Here is a 15,012-nt window from a genome sequence, read left to right on the forward strand (position 1 = left end):
TAGAAATATGACACTCAGTCATTCGTCGATCATTCATCACCATATCATGGTTTCTCTGGATCATTTCTGGTGTTGTTGACGTGACAAGCCATCCAGGACAGGGGTCGTCTTCAAGGCTCTCCCTGTCCCGGTTTAGGGGCAGCCTACCCTGGTGTTGTACTCACATCTTTATAGATAGCTGTTGGTGTTAAGCCTTTTTTCTGAAAGTACTTGATCACTGCACGTTCCTCATGGTTGTCCTTTTTCCAAAAGTCACAGACCCTGCTTATTTTACTGACTTGTCGCTGTGACAATTGGCTCAAATGACTCACGTTTTTGTGGATATACCTCTATAACATTATATAATGTTCACAACAAAAGATTTCACAATTTCTCAATTCCTTCTGTGTGAGGTTTAGAACTTAGAAATCAATCCTTGTATATATGGTTAAGAATGAATATATTCATAAAATTTCCAATTCCAACTTTATCACGACACAATTTCTGAAATTGATGCAATGCAATTCAGTGGCTTTGTTTGTGCCTATGTGTTCACAAACACCTATCTCATCCCTTGTAAACAAATCAAGCCAATCCCATGGGATTCATCTTACAGGCATCTTGAAGACAAATACATTTTAATTTCAAATGAATGGAATAATGGTGAAGAATTCAATCACTGATAGACATGGCCTCAAACTCCAATCCTTTCTTATTCACACCACCACAATCTAATCAGCTTGGCTCGTTCAGGACCTGACAAAAAAGGGGCTCATTTGTTGGAGGAGTGTGACCAAAATCAACTTGATTGAGTAGCACAGGAATGATATATCCTGATCTTGCTTCCAGTTGCTGAGTGTTCCAAGCTACCCCCTCATTGCTGGCTTCCCATCCCTAATTAGCAAGGCTCCTGCTTCATCTTGATGAGGTGGACACTTGTATCTTATTCCAGATCAATATCAGAGTCAGTGCTGTCATTAGCGCCATCAATCAGAAGGAACCTACCTATGGTCTCTGTGTGCCCTGGTACATTTCACACTGTCTGGTTCACTTTACAACACATGTATGGTTTTATTTATCTGATGGTTAATACTAAGAATGTTGATACATGCAAGAAGTTACAGGTAATTATGATTTCATGTGGCTTCGGGCAGTGTTGTTGTAATGATGGATCAATGTTGATGTGGTACAGACATTGTTGATGAGATATTGCGTGATGTAACAGTTGGGGATGATGTTACCTTTTATCATTGTTGACACCATATCTAAACTGGTAGATGCATGACATGGATTTCTCTATAGAACATTGGGCAACTTCATGACACAGATTTCTCTATAGAACATTGGGCAACTGCATGACACAGCTTTCTCTATAGAACATTGGGCAACTTCATGACACAGATTTCTCTATAGAACATTGAGCAACTGCATGACACAGCTTTCTCTGTAGAAGATTGGGCAACTTCCTGAAATGTTTTTTTCTGTAGAAGATGGGCAACTTCATGAAACGGTTTTCTCTCTAGAACATTGGGCAACTTCATGACACAGTTTTCTCTGTAGAAAATGGACAACTTCATGACATTATTTTTGGTACACTGTTAGCTTCATGACACAGTCTTCTCCATAGAAGATGGGGCAACTTCATGACATTATATTTGGTACACTGTTAGCTTCATGACACAGTCTTCTCCATAGAAGATGGGGCAACTTCATGACATTATATTTGGTACACTGTTAGCTTCATGACACAGTCTTCTCCATAGAAGATGGGGCAACTTCATAACAGTTTGGCATATTTGAAGAAAAAGCTCAATTTCTCCTACACTACTTAATGATATGAAATAAAATAGGTGAGCTACTGAACATATCATGACCTTCACTCAGACAGGGCTTGACAGTTATCCAATGTGAGTTTTATACATGGCTTGTTTTGGTAAAAAGACTTGGTTCATCCACTGTGGAACTAGAGGATTAATGTCTGCAATGTAGCCAGTGTAACAGTTTGTGAAATGTACAAGATATTTCAAAAGCTCCTTTGGTGGGTACCAATACTTCAATGTGAAATTGACATGTCTCCTTGCATATATTTCAGCAACACCTGTTTTCTAGATATACATTTCATGCAGACAGTGTATATGACAAGATGATTTTGTGAGGAATGTCCCTGCTAATCTTGTGGTCAGTGAAGCTGAAATAACAAATGCCTGAAGTAGCTTGTCACTCCAACATGCTAGGAAGGTGGTTGTCTGGCAATTAATTTCATGTCTGAGTGACCAGACTTGTCTGTATCACATACATAATGTATTTATTGCACATTAATTGTTTCTTGAAGAGTTGAAGTCCTCAGAGACTGGACTACATTTTGCAAGATTTGATTGTCTGGACAGGGTTTAAAAGAGGTTTTCAACATGATTTATTGATAGATTTCAATAGAAATTCATTTAGAAAGCGGTTCGTGGTTCATTTAAGTAAGGTACCCCTGCTAATTTCTTCCTGATTAAGAGACTTCAGCCAAGCAGACTTTTCAAATATTGCTTCATATGCAAAACAGACTTATTACTGGTTGGATAGTGAAGGCTATTGTTTAGGGATTTTCTGAGACATACTGGCAACTACTGGTACAAGGTGTTATAATTTTGATCATATGCGGCTAATAATTACATTATGAAGACAATATTGAAATAAAATAGAACTTCTCCCTTGCTCATGGAACAAGTCAAAAAGAGGGGCAAAAGCAATTTCCTCTAAATTCTGATAAAAAAGGTTGATGTGGAACAACAAAGGACATGTGTTATCAATCTGTTGGTATTGACATCATTATCTGCCGTAACTAATTGCAACCCATCCCTGTTGAACATTACTCTGAGATCACATGTTTGTCCCTCGTCAACTTGGCGCCACCTCACAATCTTTTGACAGGTTTATGTAACAAATAAGAATCTCTGAACATAGTTTATACTCCACAAGATAACCTGTGTCGAGAAAAGAGCTTCACGTGTCGTGTGGTTTATTTCATGTGTTGATGTGCAATATTGCAGACTTGGTAATTTGTTGGATCAGCTTGTAGCCATCTTTTATGGTGTGCAGCGTGCAGCTATGCTATTCGTCATGGTGCCATCATCAACTTTTGATGCCAGATGCTTCCTGTTGTCCAGATTAAATGGATTCCGTTTTTGTTTCTGATTCTCTTGAGAAAGGTTTCTTGTGGAAGGTATCCCATAATGACTTGTTTCAGAGACCAATATCGCTGATCCTTGTTTTGTTTAATCTTGTTCCCACAAGGAATAAATGTCAACTAAACTGATCATTCACTCGAACTCCCTCAACTTGACATATGTCTTGTAAACAATGTCCCTTTCTGGTGGTCCTGATAGAATCCTTATGGGCACCATGATCTAACATGGCCATTCTGTTTGTTGGAAACTACAGGTAACTCATATATGACTAAAGAATTTTGGACGATTGGGTTAGAATTGGCCTTCAGCAACCCTCTTGTCGTAAGAGGCAGCTAACACTTGGGCAGGGGCGGGTAACTCGGGTACCCCGGTCGGGTTGGTACTGAGTAGGACCCGGGTACCCACAGCACTGCCCGGACCCGTGGTTTGTCACGTGATATATTGTTTAATGACAAAAATATCTAGAACTCTATGGTAACACTACAAGTCAATAATGTTTGCATTTCTTTCTGACTGTGCTCCCATTCCTTCTGATTCTTCATATTGTTGAATAAAGATGTAACTTATTTCAACTTCAGTGTATGAATGACCAGATTGTTTAATACATGTATCTAAATACGTTTTGCCAGGGCTATGCTAAAAATGTTCCCAATTGGACATTTTGAGACGTCTCCTGAGACCTGGTACATGGGTAGGGTCGGGTAATAGGGAGGTGGGTACCTGGGTAGTCAATTTGGACTCGTCCCAGCCCTAGCTAACACGTCAGTCACTGGATTGCCTCATAACACCGGATTATTTACAGACCGCTGTCATATAGCTGGAGTACAGGAATTTAGGATGATATTGGGGACTTTGATTTTGAGCAAAGGTTTTTTGGAGATGTGAATTCATGACATTTGTAAAATTGTCCTCGTAATGTTTAACAGACAAAATCTTCTTTGGTTTGTCAGGATATACAAATGTCAATGATATTGTATGAAAACCCTGCATTCTCAGACCATTTACCAGGCTCACCCCCAACCCCCACCCCCACCCCATACTCACACACCCACACACAAACCCACCCCAAACCCCATACTCACACCCCCACACACAAACCCACCCCCACACACCCCATACTCACACACCCCCACACAAACCCACCCCTGACCCACACACCCATACTCACACACCCACACACAAACCCACGCCCAAACCCCACCCCATACTCACACACCCACACACAAACCCACCCCATACTCACACACCCACACACAAACCCACCCCAAACCCCCACCCCATACATCCACCCACACACAAACCCACCCTCAACCCCATACTCACACACCCACACACAAACCCATCCCCCACCCCCACCCCATACCAACACACCCACAAACAAACCCACCCCCATACTCACACAACCACACACAAACCCCACCCCATACTCATCCACACACACACAAACCCACACACAAACCCATACTCACACACCCACACACAAACCCATCCCCCACCCCCACCCCATACCCACACACCCACACACAAACCCACCCCCCACACACACCCCATACCCCCACACCCACACACAAACCCACCCCCAAACCCCACCCCATACTCATCCACCCACACACAAACCCACCCCCAACCCCATACCCACACACCCCCACACCCACACACAAACCCACCCCCAACCCCCACCCCATACTCATCCACCAACACACAAACCCACCCCCAACCCCATACTCACACACCCACACACAAACCCATCCCCCACCCCCACCCCATACCAACACACCCACAGACAAACCCACCCCCCACACACACCCCATACCCCCACACACCCCATACCCCCACACCCACACACAAACCCACCCCCAACCCCCACCCCATACTCACACAACCACACACAAACCCCACCCCATACTCACACACCCACACACAAACCCACCCCAAACCCCCACCCCATACTCATCCACCCACACACAAACCCACCCCCAACCCCATACCCACACACCCACACACAAACCCACCCCCAACCCACACCCCATACTCACACAACCACACACAAACCCCACCCCATACTCACACACCCACACACCCACACAAACCCACCCGCAACCCCCATCCCATACTCACACACCCACACACAACCACCCCCCCCCCCCCCCCCCCCAACCCCCACAAAGTGTTTAAGCTATACTACATACTTAAGACTTTGACTTCAATGGTAGTTTGCTGTTTCTCCAATATTAAATAGTTTAGTGACCGGCTTTATTGACTGCTAATGCAGTGTCTACTCTGATTACATTCTACTTAAGAAACAGTAAAATCTGAAACAGGGGACAAGGAGCCATTACTCTTTCTGTAAAAGGGCAACAAGTATATACGATCATCATAAACATTTTCTTAATGACACTTTCCTGATATTTTATATGAATATTTGAATGAAACATGATCATTGGTCAAATTAGTGCTAAGAGCGTTTAAACAGTGAGATAAAGTAAAATATACTGACAGAAATAAAATAAGGAACATAAAAGTAATAATTTTGCATCTGGAACTCTTCGATCCTAGATGTTCAAATTCTTACCAACGAAACATGATACAGATTAAAATGTTAGCATCTGATGATTATCAGGAGATCCGGCGACAATGGGAACTCGGTGGCTATAATGTGCACATCCAGCAGCTTGGATTGTTGTTCATGCTATCGACCACTGGTTTATGAATCCAAAAGTCCAAAATGATCTTGATGTGTTGACATTAACCTGCAAAATGAACCAATCCTTCATATCCGACAGTTCGAAGTTTTAACAGATATGTTTCCACTGCAACATATCTAATCTATTTTTCCAGTAACTATTGTGCACTATACCTCATGATAAGGTCTAGATCTCACCTAGGGGGAAAATGAGGACAAAAAGTAAAGGTCAGGCTAACCATGGTACTCAATATCAAGAAAGTAGACTAAATTTTCTCAAAATTAATTGTACCAGCTAGAAGCTGGCTATTTCTTCCTAAAATCAATAAGCTCAAAGATCGGCTATGGTGAGCGGGAACGTATATTGCTGCCAAAGTAGTTTACACCAGACATTGTAATTGTGCCTAATGCTGTAAAATGTTCATGGATCACCAAGATACTGAAAGGTTTTACCTACAGAATTAGACTGGCCTTTAAGTAAAGACATAAATCCACCGCTGCTATGGCAGTTGGAGGATATGAGAATCTCTTGCTGTAGAGTGTATGTTCTATTCAAGGTATAATGCTGTTAATGCAAGTTGTTATGTGGTGCTTATTTATGTAATTAATATGGTTATATTGCTTAGAAATTGACACGTTTCTTAATCAGTCATTGTTTATTTCACTCGTGTCAGTTTCATGCAACTTTATTGTAAAGGCTAACTCTCCAAATTGCTTCCAGTTTTGTCACTTCGAAATGTCTTGGGATGGAGTATTTGTACAGGAAAGTAGTTTGTAGGCTATGTTACATTAATATACATGTTTTTTGTTTGTCTGTTGTTTAATGCCGCACTCAGCAATATTCCAGCTATATGACGGCGGTCTGTAAATAATCGAGTCTGGACCAGACAATCCAGTGATTGACATCATGAGCATCGATCCACGCAATTGGGATCGATGACATGCATCATGTCCATTATCTACATAAACATTTTGGTACAATCGAGCTTGCTCTTCCAACAAAGATTTCAAAGTGTGCCATTCAACACTTGCTTAAAAGTTGTTTGATCAGGGTTGCAACATTCGAGGCCTCAGTAAAGCAATCAAAATGCTTTATGCTACACAGGTGGAAGACATTTCCAAATTTGATGTATCAGTCCAATGCAATTCTATTTTGACTTTTACCATATGTTCCTGTGTTTGTTTAGGTGAACTATTGACTTGCCCCTGCATGTGTTTGTGATGTGCCAGCGGTAGGGTAGGATACGCTCACCTTTTTCGTGAACACCTGGTATCAACGCTATTTAATAGTGATTCATAAACACATGCTCCTGATATAGTTGGAATCATACAATGGACTCTGCTTTTAGTTGAGATTTCTTAAATAATCAAGACTGGTTATTCTCATGCATTGATGTTTTATATCTATTATGATTATGGAAATGCTTTTTGTCGCTTTTATTTTGAATTAAATGTTGATATCTGCAATAAGCCTAACCTGTGATTTAAGAATATAAGAAAAATACACGATGAAGCCGGAAACTTGACATGCGCCTTGGAGAGTTGTAACATTAAGCAAATATGATTGTGCTGGCGGCAAATGTTCTGTATATCCTTAGGAAATTTCAAGACACCCATTGAGAGCAAGATATGTGATGTGTCAGAAATTCTGCAAATAGCTAAAAATCGTTTTCTGAAATGATTTATTCACAATAAAGTTAGAAAGAACAAAGATAATTCTTTTGATGATGTTGATGAAATGTTTTAGCACATTGAAATAATAAAAATAACAACAAAGGGGGCAGCATTTAATATTCTGGTTGGGAGGTTATGGCTTTGTGTTAAAAAATAATCAATTATTACTGGAAAAAAATATTTGCCTTCCGGTTTACCACCCAAAAAATCAATCGATTTGATATGCTGGATGTTCTGAAAGCTGTTTTGAGTCCGAATTTTGTCCGAAATTGTTTGACGCCCGATTTCAAAGAAAATAATTCTTTTGAAATGCGACCCGTGAAGATCCAGGGTAGAATAGGTCTTCATCAGCCCATGCTTGCTGTAAAAGGCGACTATGCTTGTCATAAGCGGGGACTAACAGGATCGTGTGGTCAGACTCGCTGACTTGGTTGATGCATGTCCTCGATCCCAATTCTGTGGATCAATGTTCATGTTTTCAATCACTGGTTTTCTGGTCCAGACTCGATTATTTACAGACTGCCATCATATAGCTGGAATATTGCTAAGTGAGGCGTGAAACAACAAACAAAACTTTTAAAATGCTGACCGATCAAATGTTCCATCTCAAACAAAACCCCCATCTGATGTTATTTCAGCATCATAAGCTCCTGGCCAGCCCCTTCAGGCTACAAGTATTGGTTGTAATGACCCTTGTCCAGCTGCCCTCAGAGTGACCCTTATTATGTAGTCAAGATGGTGTCTCCCTGATAGTTATCAGTCTGACATATTGGAAATCCCTAAATGGATTATCCAAGCTCCCTCGATCTTTGGCCACTCTCGGAAGGGTCATCATTCGAAATTTATTCCTGTTGACTGACTTGAGACAATTTGTTGTACTTCACGAACCACAAGTTTCATGCAGTCTTTTCAAGTCTTCATCTTTTCTCTCTGTTTGCATGGGGCTAACATAAATGATCATACCTGAAAATGGCTATGGTCCTGATTGCTGTAAGAAACGTCCAGAAATAGGATGTTCCCATTTATACCATCTCAGAACCAGTGGGTTTATTTGCTCAGCACATTACCATGGAACACTTTCTTGGCTCTGCAGAAACTGTGTCAATAAAAGCCTGCCCTCAAGTCATCTGCTTGCTGCTGAAAAGTTGGAAAAGGTTATGAAACCTTGGAATAATTTCCCTGTGGAATTCTGATAGAAAAATCTTTTTGAAATATTTTGAATTATGAATTTCATTTCTTTAATTATTTTCTTTCCTCATTCTGTCGTGCCCAAAATTGTGTATGAGTTGTCATTGTAATAACAGTTTTAAAAATATTTGTATTTCCACATAGAAAAGAATTATGTCTGGAGAGGATTTATGTTGTTCAATTTGATTTTATGAAGGATACGGTGAAATGTTCGTGTTTTATGATTTTAAGTTCAATAAAATATTTGGAGGAAAAATTTGAAAGAGCTTTTGAAAGTTTCAAGAAAATTTAGAATTTTACTTAGTAGTGATTTCCTTCATACACAACAGTATTCTAATATTCAGATTAACGGCCCTGATGTTGTCTGGGATAAAGATCTGAAGGTTCAAAGTATGGAATGCATCATTGATTCAGAGAATGATATAAGATGTAATGTCCAGATATTAATTTCTTCATTTGTATATGTAATAAGTGTTATTGTCTCCGTTGCTAGGCAACACATTGTTTTTGACAGGATATGCACTTCTCCGAATCTGATTGATGTGAAGATATCATCTGGATATAGCCTTATGAATTTTCATTACAGACTGATGTTCCTGGTCAAATTCTTGATATTAGGAAAAATTGCCATATTTCCCTAACAACTTATATAAGAAAAGTTGGTAACTCTAATCACAAAAGTTCTTTTTGGATTCCATGTTATAATTCTCTATATCTACATCCCAAGGTCATAAAATATTATGAAACAAATACTCCCATAAATGGCAAGAATTAGTACAAGGCAATGCATTTAAGAAACATATTTTTTATCTTGATCTTAAAGGTGTAATAACGACAACATAAATGGCTTTCAGATTACATACGTCTGATGCTAAATTACATATTTCATGTGTGAACTGCATCTACCTTGAACATCACGTTGGTGAGTGGGATGGGAAAACAAGGATGCAATAATATTCAACAGAGGCTGGCTACACGTAATCATTCATTTCAAGCAGCATATGTACCAACCAGACATGTAAATATCACCGATAATGAAAAATGCCATGGTTACAGCACCGTGGACTGATTTACCCAGAATTTTGGGAGAATACCCAGTATTTTGGTCTGTAAGCGATAGCATTCTGGCGCCGACCATTGCCCAAGATCAGATGGCTTGAATCTGTCATAATCAAGCGCTGATGGTAAGGCAGATGATGAATACTGTGTTCACTTCACTGATCGCTTTCATATCTGGTCCGTCATTAATTTATAGTTAATCCTCGGTCAGTGTCATATCATGATTTATTACACACGAATATGGGGTAGATCTTGAATAAGGGTCTTACCACCTTATCTTCATTCTGATGAAAATATGGCTTTCATACAGGAAGTCATTACAAAAGTCATTTTCAACTTTTTGATGACTTCAAAGCATTGAGGAGAAACTTTCAAACTTTTAAATGCAGACATTATACTTATTGCTGACTAAAACCAGATAATTTTTTTCTGTTGAACCCTTGAGAAAATGTTTTCAAAGCAGATGCTCTTTTATCAGAGTGGCTTAACTTTTATTATTTCTGCTCTTTCTAATTTGACCCATGCAAGACTGCTGTCAAAGAAAATCTTACCAAGGATTAAGTCATAAACTTTTGAAATACTGATATCTACAGCTTCTTGCTCAAAGGTGAAGCAGATTTGTTTAGGATTCTTTGGTGCTCTGTTTATTTTTTACATCTGTATTTTTCACCTATTGTCAAAGCAGTTTCTTTTTCTTGGTTGCAAGTAGATATATGGTGGGTTCAACAATGAGGCACTCAATAATATAACATGGTGCCAAACTTGCAGGATGTGATGGATAGAACCATGGGGATACTGGGGTAGAAAATGTCTCCAGAAACCTATGCTGGTTGCAAGAGATGAGTTAATGTTTGTTTTGTTTGCTGTTTAACGCCACACTCAGCAATATTCCAGCTATATGATGGCAGTATGATTGTTTGTTTTGTTTGTTTGTTTGTTTGATGTTTAACGCCACACTCAGCAATATACCAGCTATATAGCGGCGGTCTGAGAATAATCCAGTCTGGACCAGACAATCCAGTGATTGACATCATGAGCATCGATCCACACTATTGGGATACGATGACATGCATCAACCAAGTCAGCGAGCCTGACCACCCGATCCAGTTAGTCACCTCTTATAACAAGCATATGGTTCGCTGCTCGTAATATCAATCACTGGATTGTCTGCCACAGACTTTTTATTTATCAGACGTTGTCATATGACTGGAATATTGTTGAGTGTGAGTGAGAGAGTTGGGTTTAACACTGCTCTAGACAGTATTCCAGTTCAAGCATGGCGTTTCAACTTAGTGTGGGAGGAAAGCCTGAGGTGATACAGGTCTCAGATGTTTACCACTTTAGTGAAACCTACGAATATGGGTATGGTGCTAATAAATTAAGAAACATTTTTGGGACAAACCGAGATTCCAACCCACAATCATGGGTGTCTGGCAATGACCCCTTCTGAGTGTGATATTATGACAACAAACAAAACAATAAACAGTATGAATGTTATTACACAGTTTTTTTCCGAAACCATTACGTAATGGCTAACAGTTGTTGCTTCTTAAAGTTAGCAGAAGAACAGAATAAATATTCCTTAAATAAGGTTAAAAGAGCCCCCCCTCCCAAAAAAATTATTTTGTTTAAATAACATAAAAAATCTAAGGTGATTTTCATTCCTTAATCTTTTTCCTATTGAAAATCAGAAAGAGACAAATTTGTTTGGGGCTGAGTATGTTCAAGGAGTTGAACAAATATTCTCAGTACTGGTCTTATTAATTGAATAATTGGGAACTCATCAAAACTTGGGTAGTTGACAAGCGGTCAGACGCAAACAAGAATCTCTACAAATGTAGACCCATTCCTGCTGGATTGTCATTTGAGAAAAGAGTTTGCATCAATTTCCAAATTTCCCGAAGGAGAACAACTCTTAATGTTGAAGCAGCTAACTCCATTTAAGTCAGGAAAATAAATTGGACAAGAGATTATGTCCAAACACAGTCAGTATGTTGCTGACAGATGCCCCCCAGGGAGCTGAGCCGGTATAGTCTCTAACACCCTATTTCGTTACAGATCCACTGTGGCTATGTGGCATGATGAATGTGAAACTGTTCTTAAGCATTTATTCTATTAATTTTGGTTACAGGATTTTATTTGCAGCTTAACTATTCGCACGTGTACAGCTGTTTGTATTAGGATTATTGATTATTGATATACACATTGATGTGTATGGGCCAGCTCTGTGGTCTAGTGGATAGAGTGGTTGTCTGGAGAGAGGATGATTGATGGTTTGAATCCCCCGCCCCTTCATACCAAAAGACTTTAGAAGATGGTACTTGCTGTTCCCTTGCCTGGCGTATGGTATTTATCAATGAAACAAGGAATGGTCGGCTTGGGGGTTTACACGTAATGTGTCTGAGTGGGGTTTCTACGTTAAACTGCAGCATGGTGTCTCAGTGGGCTAGCACTATAAAACCAGCATTTGTCCAGACTTCCGCAGCCACACACACTCGCAGCAGCATGCACGCACGCACGCACGCACGCACACATGCAAACATGCAAACACAAGCTATACAAGTGAAACAATCTTGAAAGTGATGTTAAACCCCATTTCACCTACACCTGGGCCCCTTAGCACAAATCGATCTTAGCGCTACGATTATCGAAAGTCTTTGTTAAAATATGGGAGTTACGATCGTCTTAAAGCTAAGATTGTTTATGCAACGGGGCCCTGGTGTATATGACGGTATTTTATGTGTTCTTTGAATTCCAAATGACATGTATGACCAGTTATTTTCGAAGTAATCAAACACAAATTCATTACAGACGCTACAAGCAGCGTAAAAGGCAACCTATGTATTGTGACCCAATTACATGGAACGATGCTTTAATGTCAATACTTTCAGACTGCTGTGATGTATCTGGGATATTGCTTAGTGTGGCATTCAGCAACAAACAAACAAACTACAAGGATAAGTTCAAGCCTATTAACTAACTCATTTGGGACATGAGTAGCTACTAATATGTTGAACATGTTAATCAGAATAAGATTTTTTGAATATTTAATTCTACTTTGGATTAAAATGTTGGATATTAGCCATATTTAACTAAGTGCCCACATCTACCCATTATGCATGTAGTGAGATTTGCACAGCTATACCTCAAAGTGGATTATGTGTTATTAATATCCTAAGTCAAATATGATTGAAATAAACTATTGAAAATATGCTGTCATGTAGATCACTTTTCACTTTAATCAAAGCTCCAAAACCCTTTCAATAATCATGTAAATTCTCCGCTAACAGCTGTGTCCATTGTACCATTCCGACTCTATCATGAGCACGTGTTTATGACTCACTGTCAAACAGTGATGATACCAGGTTTTCATGAAAAAGTGAGCATTTCTTCCCAAACCTCACATGTGGCACCATCACAAACACATGAAAAGGCAAGTCAATTGTTCACCTTGAAAAACACAGGAATATATGGTACATGTCGACTTAGGGAATAACATCAGAGGTGAGGTGAAATTGGGTTTAACGTCGCGTCCAAGATTATTGCACTTATATAGCGACGTGTATGCACGTGTGTGTCTGTGGCTGCTTGTACTAGTCCGGACTGATGCCGATTTATAGTGCTAGCTCACTGAGATACCATGCCGCAGTTTAACATGAATACCCCACTCAGACACAGTATACTGACTCCGAGCCGACCAGTCCTTGTTTTAGCCCCTTAATGTCGAGCTCCAGACAGGGTTACAACAAGTACCATCTTTTAACGTCTTTTGGTATGACGCGGCCGGGGATCGAACCCCGGACCTTCCGCTCTCCGGGCGGACACAATAACATCAGACATGATTGTATGAGATACTCCTTGAAGTCTTCGTAGAGAGAGCATGCTGGACTGTATCTCAATACTTGCACCAATGGCTGCTGGAATATTGCAGCTATTGAAAGTTGACTAAGTGGAAAGTTGAAGTCAACCCTCTTGCCATACTGTCTTGTGGTCACTGAATCTATTGATAAAACTGTCTTATTGTATCTTCTTTTGTGTTCATCCCATAGGGGAATTCAGGTGGAGCAAGCATCCCCAGTAATGTAGTGCCTAACAAAAAAAGTGCGTGCGATGGAGGGTGCAAAGCAAAAAACTTGAGATTAAAATTTATTTATATGTTTTTACTTTAAACTCATGTGAATCACCTGATGTATGATATTCAGTAATATAGTTCTCTGTCATGTTTTATTTGAACAAATATCAGTGACTCATTTTTCTGTTTTCTTTCAGAATTATTGATTATTCAAGCATTCTCATCTTCTTTTCTTTCAGAAATCATATACTGGCAGAGCTTCAATTAGAGTTGATTGAACACTGAAATTATGTCCAAGTTTCTCAATATATCATTCTCTTTTTCAGAATTTAACTGCAATAAAGAGATCAACAGCCAGATCCACGCAAACGGCACAATACAAAGTCCCTTCCACCCCAGCCCCTACTCTGCTGGTGTGACCTGTACCTACACATTCACTGGAGTCGGACGCGAGAGGGTGCAACTCAAGTTTGTGCATATGGATTTATTTTTCAATGGAGGAAATCCAACAGAACCCCTTGAGTAAGTTACTTTTTAATCTGTTGTTTTTAAACTTGACGAGGAGTATTAAGAACTTATTTATTATGCATAAACTACATTTCAAGGCTACTTATTTCTTGCCACCCATGAAGATGCTTGTTGGAATAGGTCTTCAGCAACCAGTCCTTGTTGTAAGAGGTGACTAACGGGATCAGGTGGTCAGACTCGCTGACTTGGTTGATTCATTTCATCGTATTCCAATTGTGTTGGTCGATGCTCATATCAATCACTAGATTGTGTGGTCCAAACTCGATTATTTACTGACTGTCATCATATAGCTGGGATATTGCTGAGTGAGCGTTTAACAAACTTCTTGCCTATTCATCAGGTGCTTTGAACTACTCTGCAGCACCACACTTATGGTAGGAGAAGGGTATTGGGTGGACACAATGACTGCTCTGTGTGGGTAGTACTTGGACGAGAGATCATTCGAGAAGACACTGCATAACATAAGTTTGCAGTGTATGTTGACAAGTCAGTTTAATTTTGGAGGAAATACTGAATCATTGCAGATCTTTGAAAGTTAAAACCATTTGTAAAGAATACAATGCTGATAAAGCTATGATCATAATCAAGGCAAATCCAGGATATGAACCCATGGTCAGTGGATCCTTGCTGTTCAAAGGGATGCAACTCTGCAC

General features: G+C 39.8%; 1 protein-coding gene across 3 annotated transcripts in view; it reads left to right on the forward strand.

Moving 5' to 3' along the window:
- Window positions 1-15,012, forward strand: part of LOC124143847 (suppressor of lurcher protein 1-like) — a 301,234-nt gene that overhangs the window by 273,206 nt on the left and 13,016 nt on the right. For all 3 annotated transcript variants that reach the window (XM_048383705.1, XM_046512999.2, XM_048383706.1), the window contains one exon: window positions 14,158-14,353. In XM_048383705.1, coding sequence (XP_048239662.1) covers window positions 14,158-14,353 — 196 coding nt within the window. The remainder of the gene's footprint in view (window positions 1-14,157; window positions 14,354-15,012) is intronic.

The sequence above is a fragment of the Haliotis rufescens genome, unplaced genomic scaffold (assembly GCF_023055435.1).
Source record: "Haliotis rufescens isolate VD_foot unplaced genomic scaffold, xgHalRufe1.0.p SCAF_5, whole genome shotgun sequence".
Classification (NCBI taxonomy): Eukaryota; Metazoa; Mollusca; class Gastropoda; order Lepetellida; family Haliotidae; genus Haliotis; species Haliotis rufescens.